Source organism: Larimichthys crocea, chromosome III (genome assembly GCF_000972845.2).
Source record: "Larimichthys crocea isolate SSNF chromosome III, L_crocea_2.0, whole genome shotgun sequence".
Classification (NCBI taxonomy): domain Eukaryota; kingdom Metazoa; phylum Chordata; class Actinopteri; family Sciaenidae; genus Larimichthys; species Larimichthys crocea.
Window position 1 is genome coordinate 4,757,402 of NC_040013.1, and position 20,221 is coordinate 4,777,622.

General features: G+C 39.3%; 2 protein-coding genes across 4 annotated transcripts; both read left to right on the forward strand.

Annotated features, from left to right (window-relative positions):
- Positions 1–3,332: 3,332 nt before the first annotated feature.
- Positions 3,333–12,259, forward strand: ubl4a (ubiquitin like 4A). Its single transcript, XM_010746088.3, has 4 exons — positions 3,333–3,596; positions 10,371–10,476; positions 10,580–10,803; positions 11,554–12,259. Exons 1-4 carry the CDS (start codon positions 3,549–3,551, stop codon positions 11,659–11,661), a joined length of 486 nt encoding a protein of 161 aa, XP_010744390.2. The 5' UTR covers positions 3,333–3,548; the 3' UTR covers positions 11,662–12,259.
- A 241-nt stretch (positions 12,260–12,500) lies between these two features.
- Positions 12,501–20,147, forward strand: LOC104931148 (dynamin-1-like protein). 3 transcript variants are annotated; one of them, XM_010746086.3, is made up of 18 exons: positions 12,501–12,669; positions 13,719–13,841; positions 13,932–14,073; positions 14,277–14,315; positions 14,540–14,586; positions 14,681–14,752; positions 14,852–14,938; positions 15,066–15,228; positions 15,754–15,874; positions 15,983–16,321; positions 16,723–16,843; positions 16,998–17,153; positions 17,248–17,337; positions 17,421–17,519; positions 17,724–17,840; positions 17,931–18,040; positions 18,180–18,339; positions 18,484–20,147. In XM_010746086.3, exons 2-18 carry the CDS (start codon positions 13,740–13,742, stop codon positions 18,538–18,540), a joined length of 2,022 nt encoding a protein of 673 aa, XP_010744388.2. In that variant the 5' UTR covers positions 12,501–12,669; positions 13,719–13,739; the 3' UTR covers positions 18,541–20,147. The 3 variants fall into 3 exon arrangements, with proteins under 3 accessions (XP_010744388.2, XP_019131506.1, XP_010744389.2); XM_019275961.2 differs by having other exon boundaries at positions 13,724–13,841; XM_010746087.3 differs by lacking the exon at positions 14,277–14,315.
- The last annotated feature ends 74 nt before the right edge of the window (positions 20,148–20,221 follow it).

Sequence of the window (20,221 nt, forward strand, 5' to 3'; positions counted from 1 at the left end):
TGCTGTGTCCGTGATGTCACCCTCAGGTTTATGAACAGCTGTATGTGAAGCTCAGAGTGTGGTGGCGTCGTTGGACCTGTGGTGGGCTGAATGATGTCTGGGTGCTCAAACATGTCACCTGTAACAGCACCTACCTGTCAATCAAGCTGTCCACTGTTAATTATACATATGCACAATCAGATTTCTTTTTATAGTCAGTGCAGCTGCCCCCTGTTGGCCATTAGTTGAATGCAGGTGTAAGACACTTCATTACCCTTTGCATAAACTCTGTTCAGTAAATATATAATGGTATATGGACTGTCTTTCAAAATGCTCATCAGTTTGAGAGCTAATCATTGGTACACGTTCACACACCGATGGCACAGCATTCAGGAGAAATTTGGGGTGCTGTATCTTGCTCAAGGACACTTGGACATGCAGACTGCAGAGGAGCTGCAGGACAACCCACAGATGACAGATAATGCCCACCCTCTGCACAAAATGTTCACCAGGCAGAGGAGGGTGTTCGATGATGGCATACTTCTCTCCTAATCCTGCTCCACAGACAGACCGGGGAACTCTCTCGCCCCTCTGTCCATACGTCTGTACAACACCTCTCGGTTATTGCAGGGAGCAAACAAAAAGACAATACACAAACTGACAATTTCACACTCAGTTGCACTGTTTTCTCGACAAGTCGTGATTTAATTTGCACAACCTCTGGGCAGACACTGCTGTGAATCATCTATTTTCTACACTCCAGGTCTAATTTTAATGTATGTTTACTGTGTCTCATACTGCTACTGGATGCCTGAATTCCCCTTGGGATGAATAAAGTATCTATCTATCTATCTATCTATCTATCTATCTATCTATCTATCTATCTATCTATCTATCTATCTATCTATCTATCTATCTATCTATCTATCTATCTCATGAGGTCTGTGATATTCTTTTAGAGGTTTGAATTGGTGCCATTTGCAGTAAACAAATGTTGGTATTTTGTATAATAGCTCAAAGGTTCAGTGGGTCATAGGTGCTGAAGCTGAAAAGCGTATCTGTTCTCCTCTTAACTAGATAGTAATGAAATGTTTTTAAAGGCTGCTCTTTAAATGTCAAACTCCAGTCTGGATCTTTTAATCCTTCATCTTCCATTTAACATTTAATTATGGTCTGATTATCTCTGGCAGAACACTCATTTGTCTTTTTTTTTTTCTGTGGATGAATTATCCTATTTATGCCCCCCACACACCAATAACTATTTATACTGTCGTACTGTATATATCATGTATATATAGTGTATCCTATGCCACCATTTCTACTGTACATTCATGCCTATATTTACGTCAGATCTGTTTATTTTTGTATAATGTTTGACCAATTTAATAAGCCTTTCACATGCACTATATAATAATAACTGTTCATACTGTGCATAATACACATAACTACTTTTTTCTCTCTCTAGCTGCTTTTGCTGCTACTCCCAAACTGTAGATATACATAAATATATATCTTAGTATATTCATCTCAACTTGTCCATGCTGCTAATACTGTATATATATATTCTACAACATTTGCATACTATATATATCTCTGCATTATTTCTGTTTCAGTTACCACACTACTCACCATAGCTTTATATTTATTTATTTTTTAATCTGTATTTATGTTTCCATTCCAGTTACTTACCATGTGCAATATTATTTATATCATGCCACTTTACCTTAGTACTCGTTTTGCACATCTGTACACTTGTCTGTTGTTTGCCCGTGTGTTTGTTTTCTGTTTATTGTACAGGCTGAAGGATACTTCTGTCTGTTCGTTGTGTTTGCCCTTGTTATTCTGCTTCTGTAGTGTATATTACCCTTTTTTCTGCTGCTGTAACGATTGAATTTCCTCATTGTGGGATAAATAAAGTATAATCTAATCTAATCTAATCTATGTTTATATATCCTGTTCATTTGTACTTTACTACTCTGCATTTCTGCCAAACTGCATTTCGTTGTCTAAGTAAGTATGTTACTTTGTGCAATGACAATAAAGTTGAATCTAATCCACTTTAGATCTACATTGATACTGTGAACTCTATTTCACTGAGAACTGTCATCATGTTGTCTGTTTCACTGTTACAATATATTCTGTTGCTACAGATAATTTTCTTTTAGCTTCTACATTTCTGTAAATAAATCACTTTTTTTAAAAATTCTGTGTCTGTTTCTTTTTATATTTTATTCTATTCTATATTTCATATACTTTATATTTATACTGTTATTACCTTGTCTTGTGTTTTTCAAATGTACATTGTGAATGTGCAGTTGAATGACAATAATCCAATCCAATCCACTTTATTTATATAGCATGATTTTTTAGCAAACACAAGGTTTCCAAAGTGCTGCACAACAAGATAAAACACAATAAATAACACAATAGAAACATGAAATAGACAATAGAAAGATACAAAAATAAATAAATAAATAAAAAGCACTACCCACACAGGATAAGAAATAATAATAATAAAAATATGCATGTATAAAATCAACACTTTACATGGTGTCAAAAACCAATGAGAAGAGATTAGATTAGATTAGATATACTTTATTCATCCCACCACGGGGAAAAGTGTAGCATACACTACAGAATTAGAAAAAAGTAGAAAAGGCAAAACAACAACAACAACAATAAACAGACAGAAATATCTATAACCTACAACAATAAACACGAAAAACAATCAACCTTCAAAACAGACAAGTACTGAGGATAAAAGTGGCACGATCTCTCTTTCTATTTTTAGTTTTCATCATATCAAGATTTTTTTTCCTATTTATTGTCTACTTGGTTTTCCTTTAAACCTTTTGCCTTTAACTATTTTATATTTCAATCTTGCTCTCTCTCTCTCTCTCTCTCTCTCTCTATTATCATCTATATAATCTATCTCATATTATCATATATATATCTAATAATCTATATATATATCATTATATATATATTTTTTTTTTTTTTTTTTTTTTTTTTTTTTTCTCCTCTTTTCTATCGGGCTGCTCCGGGACCAGGGGAAACCAATTTCGTTTCATCCCATGTTTTACATGTGCTGCAATGACAATAAAACTCCTTGAATCCTTGAATATATAAAAAGAGTATTGTAATGTAAAGTGACCATAGTGTAAGAAATATTGCAAAGAAAGTGACCATGATATAAATAATAACTGCAAGGTATAAAAGAAATAAAACAGAAAAAGACATGAACAGGAGAATACACCTGTCTAATGTGCAGCGGCACAATGAAGTCCGTCTAAATCTAAATCTGAGTCTAATCTAATCTAATCCTCCAGAGAGCAGCAGCGGTCATACAGCACTCCGGCCAGTGAGTGGCGGTAGTGTCACCGGGGAGTAGCGGCAGGCTGCCCCGGCATGCGGAGAAGAAGATGGGCCGCTGACAAGAGAAGCAGCCCTGTGGCTATCCGGAGCTAGCAAAGTAGCTTTTTTACCTGAGCGCGTGTGTTTTTGTTCCCTAACATTTGAAGGTGTTGCTGCTGTTGTTGTTGTTGGTTTGTGTCAGTCACACATCGAAGATGATCCTCACCGTGAAACCGCTCCAGGGGAAAGAGTGCAGCGTGCAGGTGAGCGAGCAGCGCCAGGTTTAGCATCTTAGCTTAGCTTAGCTTAGCTTAGCTTAGCTTAGCTTAATTAGCCGCCTGTCACATGCTGAGCTGAGCTAACAATGATCGCACACATGATGCTCGAGTCACAGAGGGTTCGGGTTGTGAAAGACACCGCGCACAGGTGTTGTTGGATACAGGTGAAGCGACGTTACTCCACCGAGCCTGTTAGCCACATCGGTCTGTAACTGTAACTGTAACGGGTACGCGGCTCTCTCCCGTTACTTCGCTCTGTGTCCTTATTTGGTGCTACTCGTATGAAAGGGAAGTCACTGCACTGAAGAGAAATATGTCTGGACAGAGCTTGTGGTCAGTAAGACGCGTTATAACGCGTCACAGTAAAGGTTAGTAGCTTCACTAGAGCTGCTGTCACAGTTTGTGATGTTAAATGTTTACAGCAGGTTCATCTTCAGTTTGTGCACAGCTGCAGCGGCTAAACGCTGTATATGTGCATGGATAAATATATGCTTTAAAAGTTATAACACAGTAAATATACATTAAATTTAACCTACTATAACACAGTAAACATACATTAAAGTTATAACACAGTGAACGTACATTAAAGTTAACCTATAACACAGTGAACATGCATTAAAGTGAACCTATAACACAGTAACCATACATTAAAGTTAACCTATAACACAGTAAACATACATTAAAGTTAATCTATAACAGAGTAAATATACATTAAAGTTAACGTATAACACAGTGAACATACATTAAAGTTATAACACAGTAAACATACATTAAAGTTAACCTATAACACAGTAAACATACTTTAAAGTTAACCTACTATAACACAGTAAACATACATTAAAGTTAACCTATAACACAGTAAACATACATTAAAAGTTAACCTATAACACAACCTATAACACAGTAAACATACATAAAAGTTAACCTATAACACAACCTATAACACAGTAAATATACATTAACGTTATAACACACTAAACGTACATTAAAGTTAACCTATAACACAGTGACCCTACATTAAAGTGAACCTATAACACAGTAAACATACATTAAAGTGAACCTATAACACAGTAAACATACATTAAAGTGAACCTATAACACAGTGAACATACATTAAAGTGAACCTATAACACAGTAAACATACATTAAAGTGAACCTATAACACAGTAAACATACATTAAAGTGAACCTATAACACAGTAAACATACATTAAAGTGAACCTATAACACAGTAAACATACATTAAAGTGAACCTATAACACAGTAAACATACATTAAAGTGAACCTATAACACAGTAAACATACATTAAAGTTAACCTATAACACAGTGAACCTACATTAAAGTGAACCTATAACACAGTAAACATACATTAAAGTGAACCTATAACACAGTAAACATACATTAAAGTGAACCTATAACACAGTGAACATACATTAAAGTGAACCTATAACACAGTAAACATACATTAAAGTTAACCTATAACACAGTGAACATACATTAAAGTGAACCTATAACACAGTAAACGTACATTAAAGTTAACCTACATTAAAGTTAACCTATAACACAGTGAACATACATTAAAGTTAACCTATAACACAGTAAACATGCATTAAAGTTAACCTATAACACAGTGAACCTACATTAAAGTTATAACACAGTGAACCTACATTAAAGTTAACCTGTAACACAGTAAACATACATTAAAGTTATAACACAGTGAACCTACATTAAAGTTAACCTATAACACAGTAAACATACATTAAAGCTAACCTATAACACAGTGAACATACATTAAAGCTAACCTATAACACAGTGAACATACATTAAAGTTAACCTATAACACAGTGAACATACATTAAAGTTAACCTATAACACAGTAAACATACATTAAAGTTAACCTATAACACAGTGAACATACATTAAAGTTAACCTATAACACAGTAAACATACATAAAAGTTATAACAGTAAATATACATTAAAGTTAACCTATAACACAGTAAACATACATAAAAGTTATAACAGTAAATATACATTAAAGTTAACCTATAACACAGTGAACATACATAAAAGTTATAACACAGTAAACGTACATTAAATTGAACCTACTATAACACAGTAAACATACATTAAATTGAACCTACTATAACACAGTAAACATGCATTAAGTTTAACCTACTATAACACAGTAAACATACATTAAAGTTAACCTATAACACAGTAAACCTACATTAAAGTTAACCTATAACACAGTGACCCTACATTAAAGTTAACCTATAACACAGTGAACATACATAAAAGTTATAACACAGTAAACGTACATTAAATTGAACCTACTATAACACAGTAAACATACATTAAATTGAACCTACTATAACACAGTAAACATGCATTAAGTTTAACCTACTATAACACAGTGAACCTACATTAAAGTTAACCTATAACACAGTGAACCTACATTAAAGTTAACCTATAACACAGTGACCCTACATTAAAGTTAACCTATAACACAGTGAACATACATAAAAGTTATAACACAGTAAACGTACATTAAATTGAACCTACTATAACACAGTAAACATACATTAAATTGAACCTACTATAACACAGTAAACATGCATTAAGTTTAACCTACTATAACACAGTGAACCTACATTAAAGTTAACCTATAACACAGTGAACCTACATTAAAGTTAACCTATAACACAGTGACCCTACATTAAAGTTAACCTATAACACAGTGAACATACATAAAAGTTATAACACAGTAAACGTACATTAAATTGAACCTACTATAACACAGTAAACATACATTAAATTGAACCTACTATAACACAGTAAACATGCATTAAGTTTAACCTACTATAACACAGTGAACCTACATTAAAGTTAACCTATAACACAGTGACCCTACATTAAAGTTAACCTATAACACAGTGAACCTACATTAAATTGAACCTATAACACAGTAAACATACATTAAAGTTAACCTACTATAACACAGTGAACATACATTAAATTTAACCTACTATAACACAGTGAACATACATTAAATTTAACCTACTATAACACAGTAAACATGCATTAAATTTAACCTACTATAACACAGTAAACATGCATTAAATTTAACCTACTATAACACAGTAAACGTACATTAAAGTGAACAAATAGAGAGATAAAACTATATACAGTTAAATCAGGCTGTGGACAGTCACAGTATATAGCAGAGCTAAGGAACAAAACAAACAGGAAACAGACACTCAGACAAATATGTTGCTGGTTTATTATGTACAAAAACCCAGAAGGCGTTTCAGATATAAATCATCAGAAATTACCATTTATAAACAGATGCATGATTGCATGCACAAATATGTCCCTGAATGAACTGGCCTCTCCCAGTGAAGGAGGTGTGACCACCAAAAAAAGAACAATAACGAGCTGTGTCACAAGCTGGAAAGATAAATATGACCCGGCAAGAATAAGTAAGTAATACAATCGACAAAACAAGAGATATAGAAAACCATTATAGATATAGAAAAACCGTTCTACTGTTAAACATGCTTAAAAATGTACACAAGCTTTATAAAATAAGGGCATGAACTACCGTGAAACATGATAAATAAGGAGTTATAAGACCTCATTGAACCAGGAAGAGAGTATAAAACTTTATAAAGACTGAATCCAGCTGTAAAATGCAGATAGGGAATCCAATTATTTAAATAGGAGCTATAGGACCACTGCTTTGCAAAGGTATATTGGCATAGTTTGTAATGTATCTAGTTTGCTTCCCTCTGTAATAGAAATCTGTCTCCACTTCCTTTTCTATATTTCTATAGCTTGACATTTAAGTGAGCACACATCATGGTCCACTAAAAAGAAGTGTCTGTCCTTTTAATGCTACTTTTAACTCCAGTAGTCGTAGTTTTCCCCCAGTTTAGGATATTTTAAGAGACAGTCCACAAGTATTTGGTGCTGCAAGCGATCCTGTTCTTAACATTTAACTTTTACCAGTAGCAGGATGTAAGAAAACAACTCCTTATCATGTCATTACACTGGGTACAGCTCGTCCTGGTCCTACGGTTTCTGGCATGTCTGTTAGCAGAGATGGCCCACTATAGGGTCCCTGGATAAAATGTTTCATTGTTTGGCTGCACATCTCTTAATCATGAGCAAAGATTTCGAGATTCAGACTCTTTTCAGACCCTAAAAAGTAGAGTAAGAGTAAAGCGATTTTAACAATACACGTCCTCATCCCATCATACACACCGTGCCCCTCCTACGTGTTTTGTGCCCAATTTAAAAGCTTAAAAAAATACTTTTATTCCTCGAGTCACCAATCCCTCAGTTGCCATTTTTCTGTAGCATAATGGAACAGGAGATCCCATCCTTGTGATAAAGGTTTCTTTATCTTTCAAAGAGTGTCAAGAACATGACAGTTTGTCCAGAGATAATTCTGTTGTCACAAGGAGTACAGATAAAGGAAAGGAGCGCTGGTGGTTCAAAGTAAGGAAGCTTACAGATACCACGTTCTGCGCCAGCTTGGAAACTTTTACAGACCTGTAAGTCAGTTTGCTCAGGAGATTAAAAGTTTTATAATAAAGCCTTTGGCGGATTTCATGTCGCAGCAACACCTACTACAACCTATTTTCTATACACTCCTTAACATTTATAAATCATGTATAGTAGGAGTTCATGGGCACCGTGTGTGTCTCTCAGTCTCTCACACAAGTTATAGATCTACTACAGCTTCCTTCTTACCTCAATGACACCACAGATTCGCTTTTTAATAAAGTTTCTTTGGTTTTCACGAGACAGACATGTATGAATGTTCCTCACAAAGACGATTTTAGTAACACAAAAATATATTTTTAAATTTGTCTTGGTGTTTTTGGAGCAACAAACATGAAGTAAAAAAAAATCTAAGAATATAAGGAAGATTAAACATCAAAAACTAAAAATATAAACAATATAAATCCATGTACAATGTGTTTTTAGGGTGAAAAGAGCTGCACAGCTTATGTTTCCCCCATTAGTCTAATTATTTTATGGGGAACCTTGAAGATGAATAACCCCTTTGTCTCTCTCAATTATCATTTATAGTACTGTAGAAAATCTGTCATACCTGGATGTGCTGGTAAAGAAAGCCAAACATCTCAACAGACTGACAGAAACACACTTTTACACTTCAGTAGCCATCACCCTCCAGGCAGGGTTAAAGTAGTGTCTTCCATCCAGTCAGTGGTGAGGATCATTTTCGATGATAGCCTGAGCAAAAATCTTTTTGCAGCACTGACAGTGTATTTGAAGAACTAGTGATATGTGTAACCGTTTTGGAGTTGGAGGCTATAATAAGAGTTTATCATCCCTTAAACCTCCCTCACACTAACACACTCAGATCAGGAGAAGTGTTCCTGAACACTGGCACATTTTATTCAGCGACACATTCTTTTAAAGATTCGCCTATTTTTTGCTATTGTTCCAGGAACAGTCTAACTGTCTAACCTACCAGGTGGAAATATCTCAGCATAACGGTAGCTATGGGGAATAAAGATAATAAAAAAAAATCCCTAGTGGCAGGACACTTGTCTTTACTGGGCTATGATATGTGCTCTCTTAAATATCAAGGAATAGAAATGATGCATTTAAAAGGCGTGGTGACAGAGACAGATCTTTATTTCAGAGGGAAGCAAGTCTGATTTATTAGCATTGAGGAAGTATCTCAATTTTGGATTCAACAGAAGAGAAGTGACTCAACATCACGTTTCTCCGAGCTCTGCTCTGAAGTAGAACTGTGATACGTATGTTATCGTGTATGCAAGCACTGTATTTATATAGCACCAGTTCATAACAAAGGTTATCTCATTAAACTTTCCATACAGAGCAGGTCTAGACCGTACTCTTTATAATATTATCTACAGAGACCCAAATCCACCAGGAGCAAACACTTGGCAACAGGCAGAGACCTCGAGCAGAACCGAGCCCATTAGTGGACGATCATCCGCTGTAACTGTGGAGAGGGAAGAGAGAAACACAGATGCACAGCTGCAACAAAACAATTACAATAATAATGATGATGATAATAATAATATATGTAGTGGACGTTGTGCAGGACTGCAGCAGCCATGATCCATAGGACCTGTGAGATGAGAGAGCACAAGTTAGTTAAGTTAGTAACATGCATTAATGAGACATGAATGTGGGCTCGGTGCACCATTTGAAGTCCCCCTGCAGTCTAACTACCTGACCTGAGCCAGACCTAACTATAAGCTCTGTCAAATAGTGAAGTCTTAAGTCTACTCTTAAATGTGTAGAAGGTGTCTGACTCCCAAACCCCCAAAAAAAGCTGAAAACTCTGTCTCCCAATCTACTTTTGGAGTCTATAGGAACCACAAGGAACCCTGTGTCATGTGATAGTGCCTGACCATGACATGGCATGTCATAGAGGACCAAAGAAACCAGAAAATATTCACATTTAAGAAGCTAACATTAGTAAATATGAATTGAATTTAATATCTGATTAATTGATTAACTTTTGTAGCTCTAACGATGTGCTAAAGAGACTGTTTACCAAGGTAAACGTGCATGTGTCCCTTCCCCGTTAACCGTTGTTTTCATGCAAATCTGATGCAAAGTAAGAACTCCAGATTGACGGCACTTCTCTGTAATTTGAATCCTCTTTAGATAAACAGTAAACGATCGCGCCTGCCACATGTATTTTGAATACGTAGTATGATTACATCATCGCATTGTTGTCCCTGCAGGTGACTGAAGACGAAAAGGTCTCCACTGTGAAGGAACTCGTGTCCGAACGTCTCAACATACCAGCAAACCAGCAGCGGTTGCTCTATAAAGGAAAGGCCCTCGCAGGTAGATCGGTCAGGTTTTTCATAACCTTTGTGCAGAACTGTAATTGCTAGATCCACCATGAATCAAACGCTTACATTTTTGACGATTGCATACTATTCCTCAGATGAGCACAGACTGAGTGATTATTCCATTGGGCCAGAGGCTAAATTGAATCTGGTAATCCGTCCTGTGGGGGAGAGGACCGGAGCATCGGGGATGGTCGCCGGCAGCAGCAGTAGCGGCAGCGGCAGCAGCACGCAGGGGCGAGTGTGGCAGACTGTTTCCACTATCCTTGCTCGACATTTTAGTCCAGCGGATGCAGCAAAAGTCCATGAACAGCTTATTAAGGTATTTAAATGCAGAATACTTGTCGTAATCAATCTATTTGACATGTGGATATCTGTAGGGGCTTCTCTAAAGTCTGAATACATCTAAAATGTAAACTCTCCTCCAAATATCTCCAAGTATAAGATACAAAAAGTCTGAGTCCATAGCCACATAAAATTGCTAAATGATTGTATCATGTTTTACCAGGTATTAAAATTCAGTTATACTGGATCAATATATAAAAGCCTGCAAGGTATTAATAATGAAAGCCAGCCATCAACTGCACTCTCTTGTATGTTACTTAATCTATATTAAATTGTATTGATTTGTTTTCATCTTCTGTTTATCAATGTCAATAACTCCTAATTATTATATTCACCATGACGAGACATTGTTTATTTATAAGCCCTGCAGATGGACGTTCTGTGGTTATATTAAAACACACGACTCGCACTGCAAACTCAATTACCTCAGAAGCAAAGAGATCTTTGGTCTTTGATGCCATTAGATTTGGTTATAGTGAGACTGGATCTTCTTATTAGTAAAAGGAGGTACGAGCTGGAGGAGTCACAGACTGGGCTAATGTTACTTTAAATGCAGGATTTTGTTTGTTAGCTGCCAATTATTTTTACGTGGCATTCAACAAGGTCAGCCTTACTCACCTGTGGTTCATTAAAGCTACACACACACACACACACAACATGGTTAGAATAAATTAAGCTTTTAACTTGCTGTTTCTCAATATTTATTTATTTTTTCTCTCCCTTCAAGGACTACGAACGTTCACTTCGACAACTTAGCCTCGATGACATTGAGCGCTTGGCGGGGAGGCTGCTTCACCCCGACGGCGAGGGCATGGACACCTCGTACATGGACTAAGAACGCCCAGCTGGAAGTTACTTACTGTGATTGTCTTTTGAGAGATAGAGAGAAAGAGGGAGAGAGAGGTGCTCAGTGCTTGGAGGTGCATACAGTGTTTTTAGAGAGTGTGCGGCATTGAAAATACAGTATCCGTTTTCTTGCAGAGGGCCCCGGCTGTGCGCCTAATCAGTGGCTGAGTGAACACAGATAGCACTGACTGTTTATCGCAGCAATAGGGCTTTCTTATCCACGAACTAAAGGGCTTGGATAAGAAAACTTGGCCACTTTTTAAAACCTTGTCATTGACGTTGCAGTCGTGACAAGACAAGACCCGATCACGTAATATTTGAATACAAAGGAATCCATTTATGCTGTTTTGGTTTCGCATGATCTCTGGCTGCTGCGACTCCCCGGGGGGCGGGGGGACACACTAACTTTCTACTGGAGAGTGTTTGTTAGTCTGTTAAAGTCGGTGATGATGACTGGGTGTGTTTTTCTGTTAGCCATCCACGAGAAGGTCATACATGTTTTATCCTTAACTAACTGATGTTCATTGTATGATTTGTAAATATTATGTTTATATATATATACAGACATTAAAACACAGTAAAAAAAACGACTTGTGTCAATGTTTCCTGTTGTGTTGTGTGCTGATATTAAAATAAAATATATTATTTTTTATTGAATATATTATATTAAATAGTATTTTGCATTAAAAAGTAATTAAACATAATTAAAGTGGGTATTCTAGCTCTAGCGAGGAGGCGGGACTAACCGCCTATGTGTTACGTGAGGACCAATCAGATGACAGCAAGGCTCATGATTCATATTTTACAACCAATCAGATCGATGGAAGGGCCACACGGGCTCCGCCTATGTAGTAAGCTTGACGGTTATATCTTTTAGCAGCTAATTTTTTTGACAGTTGGTGTAGAAATGAAACGTTTTTGACGCTCGACGTTTGTTTTTTACGAGCTATGAGGGAGCGACACGTCGGGTGAGGACATATTAATCGTTGAACATCGGGTAAGGACATCTTTGTTTGGTTAAAACTGGCGTTAGCACGAAGCTAACACGTCTCCCCCTTCACTTCTTCCTGCAGTTAGCCTCGGACAGCTAGCCCCTCAGCTAATAATCCCGAGATTTTAAATCTGTGCGTCATTTGTTGCCATGTAGGTTTGATATTAAACCAGCGATTTATTGATAACTAACCGGGTTTTAAACTCTGAAATTCAGCGTGTGTGTGTGTGTGTGTGTAATCTGGGTGGATTTAGCTGATGCTCGGGGGGTTACACCCTCTCCCTCTCTCATCAGGACCACCCAGAGGAGATACTGCACTTTATTTATGTTTATATTAATTATTCATTGATACGTTTCCATTTATAAGCAGAAAACAACAACTCAGGGAAGACAAGAGGCAGTCAAAAAAAAAAGATTTACCATATTTTAAGGAAAAGGTAAACAACAAATGTAGGTTTGACACATGTGCACACAAAATAACCAAAGTACAAAACAAATAGCTGGGACAAAAGGCCTGACTATCTACCAAAATCTCTGAAAAGTAAATAAAAATACTCCAGATGCAACAACCCATAACCTAGTGTGATAACAATTGCTTTCTATGTGCACGAATGTAAAGGGTACCCCACCACAAACCTTCATAGAGCATCAGTAAGTCATAAAGCAAAGACACACACAGAGAGAGAGAGAGGCTTTTAAAAAGGTGTCCTCCGTCTCTGATTGGATGACGAGCCGATCCCCGGCTCTTCTGGAGTCCACAGGTAGCAGCCAATCCTCCCCTTCTCACCTGAAGGACAAAGGGAGGAACACAAACCTATACATGTAACATGTAACGCTTGGCAAAAAAACAAAACAACAACAACACAAGACAATCTGGCAGGGATGAAGTGAAGCAAATGGACTGCAGGTGAGGAGATGGGCTGATGGCAAGGTGGGATCTGAAATGACAGGAGAGTTAGTAATGAGACAGGGAACCAATAAAAACAAACTGAGTGTAACTATGTTACAGTATGAGTTACTTTAAATTTAAGTCATGCTTGTTGTGTTTTTATCAGCGTAGTAAGTCTGTCTGAAGAATGGAGACTCTCATTCCCACCATCAACCGGCTGCAGGAGGTCTTCCTCACAGTGGGTGCAGAGGTCATCCAGCTGCCTCAGATAGTCGTGGTTGGATCTCAGGTAATCTATTATTTATAACCCCCCTCCATAAGCCTTATCGCTGCTATTAAAATTGTAACTGATTTGTTGCTATAAACTGTGCCACAACAGAGCAGTGGAAAGAGTTCTGTGCTGGAGAGCCTGGTCGGACGGGATTTCTTGCCTCGGGGGTCAGGGATAGTCACGAGACGACCCCTCGTGTTGCAGCTTATTAATGTTGCTCCTCTGCAGGAGAGACTGAAGATCGAGAGTGGTAAGTACACATTTATTCATATTTCACACTCAGTAAAGTTATCTTACACTAGCATATTGAAGTAGGACAGCAGGTCTGGGCATGGGGTCTGCTTAGTGCTTAGTGCTTAGTACTCAGGCATGGCACTTTCACTCACTGTTTAAACTGCAAGCTCTTTTCTAACACGCAGTCTTTCTTCCTCTTCTTATTCACCACTTTTTCAGGTAACGGGGTAAAACAAAATGCCCAAAACAGCTACCCAGGTCTCTGTACATTTAATCTGCATGGACTTATCTTTGTTCAGTCATTTCTTTTCTTCTTTTCGCTCTCATGCACTTCGTTTGTTCTAAAGTTCATCATCCATCTGTCCAGCGTGGTATAAGTCCATTTGTAATCTTTTTCTTATTTTTGATTATTTCCTTCCCAACCTGTAAATTTAACTGGAAACATCTCTGTAAAATTACTCACACTCACTATGTTTGTCCAGGTGTCAAAGCTGAAGAATGGGGCACATTCCTGCACTGCAAGAACCAGGTATGTGTTGAATGATGTGCATGCTGCCTTTTTGCTGTTTCTTTTTGTGCTGCTCTTTGTTGATGTGTCATTTTATTTCTTTATTTTTTGACAGATCTTCACAGATTTTCAGGAAATTTGTCGGGAAATTGAAGCAGAGACTGAACGCAGTTCTGGTGATAACAAGGTGAAAAGATGGCATTGACGTAAAGGGGTTACTTCAAATTTAGCTTTTCACACTGCATTCATGATTTTTCTTTGCTTGTCTTTGTTTCACTCCCTCCAGGGAATCAGTCCTGAGCCGATATATTTGAAGATATTCTCCCCTAAAGTCTTGAATCTCACCCTGGTTGATTTACCTGGAATTACTAAGGTAAACTGTGTTTTAATCATGATTAATGCTGGTTGTTTTGCGTATCTGCAATTATCACACATTCACAGCAGCCCCCCATCTGCGCTGTGCGTACAGTAACACTGGCTGCTCATTGTTGCTGTTTCAGGTTCCTGTTGGGGACCAGCCAGAGGACATCGAGGCTCAAGTACAAGAAATGATCTTGTCCTTCATCTCCAATCCAAACTCCCTCATCCTCGCCGTGTCCCCTGCCAACTCTGACTTGGCCACCTCAGATGCGCTGAAATTGGCTCGCGAGGTCGATCCAGATGGTGGGACATTTTGTACACAGGCGCCTCTTCTTCTCAAGATTTCGTTTTCTTTCCTCTACATCCGTGCTTATTACATAACATGCCTTAAGTAGAAATGCATTTTAAATTATTGAATGTGTGCGAGGAACACAAGTTGTTTCCTGCTACTGAACCCAGCAGATTTACAGCTAAAAGCATCCTGACAATTAACAGTTGCTGAATGGATTGATGTTGCACTCATGGCGCTCTCTGTAGACTGGATTGATAGATAGTGAAAAAATCGTCTGGGACTTTGGCACCATGGGCTTAAAATGCCTGTTTTACACTTTGATAGTGTCCCAGTTTGGATATCTGTGTCTAGGCCCGATTGTTCCCCTGCTCGCCTCAATCATGTCCCATCAGAGATCCAATTCCTTGTTTTCAACTATGTGTCGTGCACTTTCTTCCTTTTTTTTTCTCAGTAAAAATGGTGAAAAACTAAATTAGGAGGGCTCTTAATTGTCCCTAAAATCTAATCAACGGTGTCTGTGTTTGGGTGTCTGTCAGGTCGTCGAACACTGCTGGTCACCAGTAAGCTGGACCTGATGGATGCAGGCACTGATGCTCTGGAGGTCCTTCTGGGTCGAGTCATTCCAGTCCGACTTGGGATTATTGGGGTGGTTAACAGGTTTGCGATATTAATAATTTGTGTTTTTAGCTTCGCAATACAGCAAGGTGGCAAGTTTGTCCTTACTGACTGCACTCCCTCTCTCCCCTAATTGGTGATTCCCCCTAGGAGCCAGCATGACATCAATACCCAGAAGAGCCTGGAGGACTCAATGAAGGATGAGCAGGCTTTTCTGCAGCGCCACTACCCCTCGCTCGCCTCACGCGCTGGCTCCCGCTATCTGGCCAAAACTCTCAGCAGGTTGCTCATGCACCACATCCGGGACTGCCTGCCAGACCTCAAAACCCGAGTGACCGTGCTGAGCGCCCAGTACCAGGCGAGGCTCAACAGCTACGGCCAGCCAGTAGAAGACCACAGTGCCACCCTGCTGCAGATTGTCACCAAGTTCGCCAGCGATTACTGCAACACCATCGAGGGAACGGCCAGATACATCCAGACCTCGGAGCTGTGAGTCTGACCTCTTTGCCTGAGCAGGATGTTTACTGAATAGCAGATGTTTTTATGACGAAAGCAGATGTTGTTCCATGTTTAAGTTTGTCTCAAATGTAGAACTTTTGTTGCGCCACTCAGCATTTTATTTCATTATTTTGTTCACGATGTATGTCGTCAAGGTGATGTCCGTGGGGGGAATGTAATTATAAATCAAAGCGGTATCAGCAACTTCTGTTGGCACCTTTTTGTTTCTACAGCTCTCTTACCACAAGGCAATTAATCCATGTAAATATGTACCGAGCAAATATTGACCATTTTTGGTTGACTGCGTTTAATTTTGGCACGATTAACACTGCTGACACGTCGCACTGAGGAACCGCGTTGGTTTCACAGCTGAATCCATCTCTTTTCCACAGCTGTGGGGGTGCTCGTATCTGTTACATATTCCATGAGACCTTTGGCCGCACTTTGCAATCCATCGACCCTCTGGGAGGACTGACCGAGCTTGATATCCTCACTGCCATCCGCAATGCTACAGTGAGTGTCTCCTGACTTATTCGTATAATTTGTTTAATCCAAATTCAAGTCAAGTTCACTCGTTCGGAGGAGTAGCAGGTAAATAATTGAGCGTGTGTGTGTGTGTGTGTGTGTGTGTGTGTGTGTGTGTGTGCGCGTGTGATTTGCCTCGCAGGGTCCGCGGCCTGCACTTTTTGTGCCCGAGGTGTCCTTTGAGTTGTTGGTGAAGCGGCAAATTAAGCGGCTGGAGGAGCCGAGCCTGCGCTGCGTAGAGCTTGTTCATGAAGAGCTGCAGAGGATCATCCAGCACTGCTCCTCCTTTAGCACACAGGTCGGCCAACAGACGTTGATTGCTTTTCTTAAAAACGGAGCAGCATTAATTATGACAGCACCACGTTAACGGAGTATGTCTTTGTGTTTGTAAGGAGCTTCTTCGATTCCCCAAACTGCACGACTCCATTGTGGAAGTGGTGACTGGATTACTGAGGAAGCGCCTGCCGATTACTAATGACATGGTAATGCAAAGTTCAAGTAAGATGCTAAGATGATGTTTAATTATAACAACTGACAACCAAATCCCACGTTCCTTTTCTTTTAGGTACACAATTTAGTAGCAATAGAGCTCGCCTACATCAACACAAAACATCCAGACTTCACGGACGCAGCGCAGGTCTCTGCATCTGTCAACAGTCAGCAGGTAGTTATTTGCCGGTTACAGCAGGTGCTCACATTTGTCATTTATTCAGCTTGGGTAAACAGCAGAAGTTGTGTTCTGTAAGCCTTAACCATTATGTTTCACACACACAAACGCTACAGCCCCTTTTTTAAAGTCTGTAGTGTAATTCCAAGCTCAGCCAAAATTGCTCTGACCCCCTGACTTCGTCGGATTTCTCGCTGTCAGGCGGAGGCCCTTGATGGAGGGAAGCGCTGGAAGAACGAGAAGGTTGCAGAGGAGAAAGCCCCGGCTACGGGCTTTGGCAGCCCCAGCAAAGGCCAGGCCATTAACCTCCTCGACACAGTGAGTGGTTGGGATTAGCAGGAGGACAAAACACTTAGTAGTGAATACATTGCAGACTGTCAACATTTTACTTTGCGCCCTCTTCGCCAGGCGGTGCCGGCATCTCGAAAGCTGAGCGCGAGGGAGCAGAGAGACTGCGAGGTCATCCAGCGCCTCATCAAGTGCTACTTCCTCATTGTCCGCAAGAGCATCCAAGACAGGTTCGTCGGGGACGAATCCACCTGCGGGGCATTCTCTCTCTCCCTAATTCCCCCTTTCTCTTTTCTATCACTGAGCTCAGTTGTTATTGTTATTAATGATCGTCTTTCTAACTTTATCCCGGGGCCTGTGTGTCCGCAGTGTGCCCAAGACAGTGATGCACTTCCTGGTGAACTTTGTGAAAGAGCATCTGCAGAGCGAGCTGGTCGGTCAGCTTTACAAACAGCAACTGCTGCAGGGGCTGCTCATTGAGTCACAGGACACGGCACAGCAGCGGACCGAAGTTGCTCAAATGCTCGAGGTAAAAATGGCTGATCCCTTTTTATTCTCTGAACTGCTTATGAACATCAAGGAAAGCGAGTCCCTTTTTCTTTTTGTCTTTTATCTACTTCTTAAAGGCCAGCGCTTTAAAAAGACTCTCTTTTTCTCTTCTTCTTCTTCTCAGGCGCTCAAAAAAGCCAATAACATCATCTCTGAGATCCGGGAGACCCATCTGTGGTAGCCAGAGGACACGAACAATTCCCTTGTCATAGGAACGCTTTGAGAGTATGAAAGCGTGTGTGAGTTTACAGCACAGAGCGATTGTGATTGTGCGCGAGTGTGTGTGTCTGTGTGTACCACCGTTTTCTCATTGGACCAATGACCGTAGCACATTTTAGATCAACTCTTTTCCAGTCAGCTGTCGCCCTGACCAATACACCAGGGGCTGTTTCTTTTCACTGTGAACGTCGTGTAGTGACAGAAATTAATTAAACACTCAGGCCGTATGTGTTATTGCAAGGTTGCAAGAAGAAAGACACAGCCGCGAACAAAATCTCTCCTTGTGACAAAATGTTTACCGGTTCATATGATTGTTGCTGTACGTGAAAAATGTAAATTATATGTGAAGTTTTTTCTTTTTCTTTCTGAACGAACTGTGTTCACGCTTTACATTTTCCAAACCGGGGTTCCTCTGAGCCTCAGGTGCTAAAATTATGTGAGATTAGGCTCCGACTTTAATCCCCATTGTTGGAACACTCGGCAGACATAGGAGTGAAGTGGAAATCATAATCAATGCCGCCTGCAATGCAACACTGAAGACAGAGCACAGTCATTTGCAGAAATTACAGGATGAATGCAGATTGTTTTTCCAGCTCTGGTACTACTAATCAATATCTGGTTTGTTTTTCAGTCACATTTACATATCAGCTCATTTATATTACTAACAATGTTTCTCTGACTTTCTTATTTTGTGTGTAGTCATAAACAAAGAGACCAAACATTCCCATCATATATTTCCCTCTCTGTTAAGCTCGTAGGGACTCCCACGTAGAGTTGGACAGATGTTATGTATGCATATATATTATAAGATTTAGTAAACAGGGCTTAATTAAAACTTCAGAGACTAGTCAGGATTGTTATACGAGTACGATACGCCATTTGTTTGTAAGGTTTTAGATCCGGAAGGTAAGGATGTAATGTTCTGTAGCTTCTCTTCATTCCCTCGAAACCAATTGTTCAGCGCTCTCCACTCTTAATGGTGCGGAGAGATAAGACAGAGCCCTATCGCTGTCCCCGTCCATTACTAAGACAACGACTGCCCCAGGTACAAGACGCTCAGAAGCAGAAACCTCCTGCATGCAGTACATCCCCCCCAACTCTCAACTTCAGTTAGCCGGAGACATTTGCTTCTGTGCCAGTAATACTTTCATTGTGTAATATTGCTTGCTGTAGGAAAAAAAAGAAAAAAGAAAAGATTTATCTTTTTCTATCTAGTCCTAACTTAGCTTGTTCAGGCAGATTCCTCCCCCAGGTGTTCGAGTGTTTTATGTGAATCTCTTCTCATAGCCAAGACAAATAGCATATCTCGAAAATTAGGCTTTGTCGGGAGACACTGCCATAATGGGGGCCCTCGAACAGCGACTTCTGTGTGATCAGGGAGCGTCAGTGGTGTACGTTTGCATGCGTGTGTTCAGTACGGATGAATTATGTATATTTTGTATTATTTAAATGTATATTATCATGTGTCGACTGCCTGTGAGTTCTTGCCTGCCAATATTTGTGATACATGTTTACTGAATGAAGTCTGTTGAGGTTGGAGGGGCTCATTAAACCCGAACAAAGGACACAGCACAGAGTCTGTTTGGATGTTATTGACATGCCATTGTAACTATCGATCGGTTTTCACATGATCCGTTTGTTTG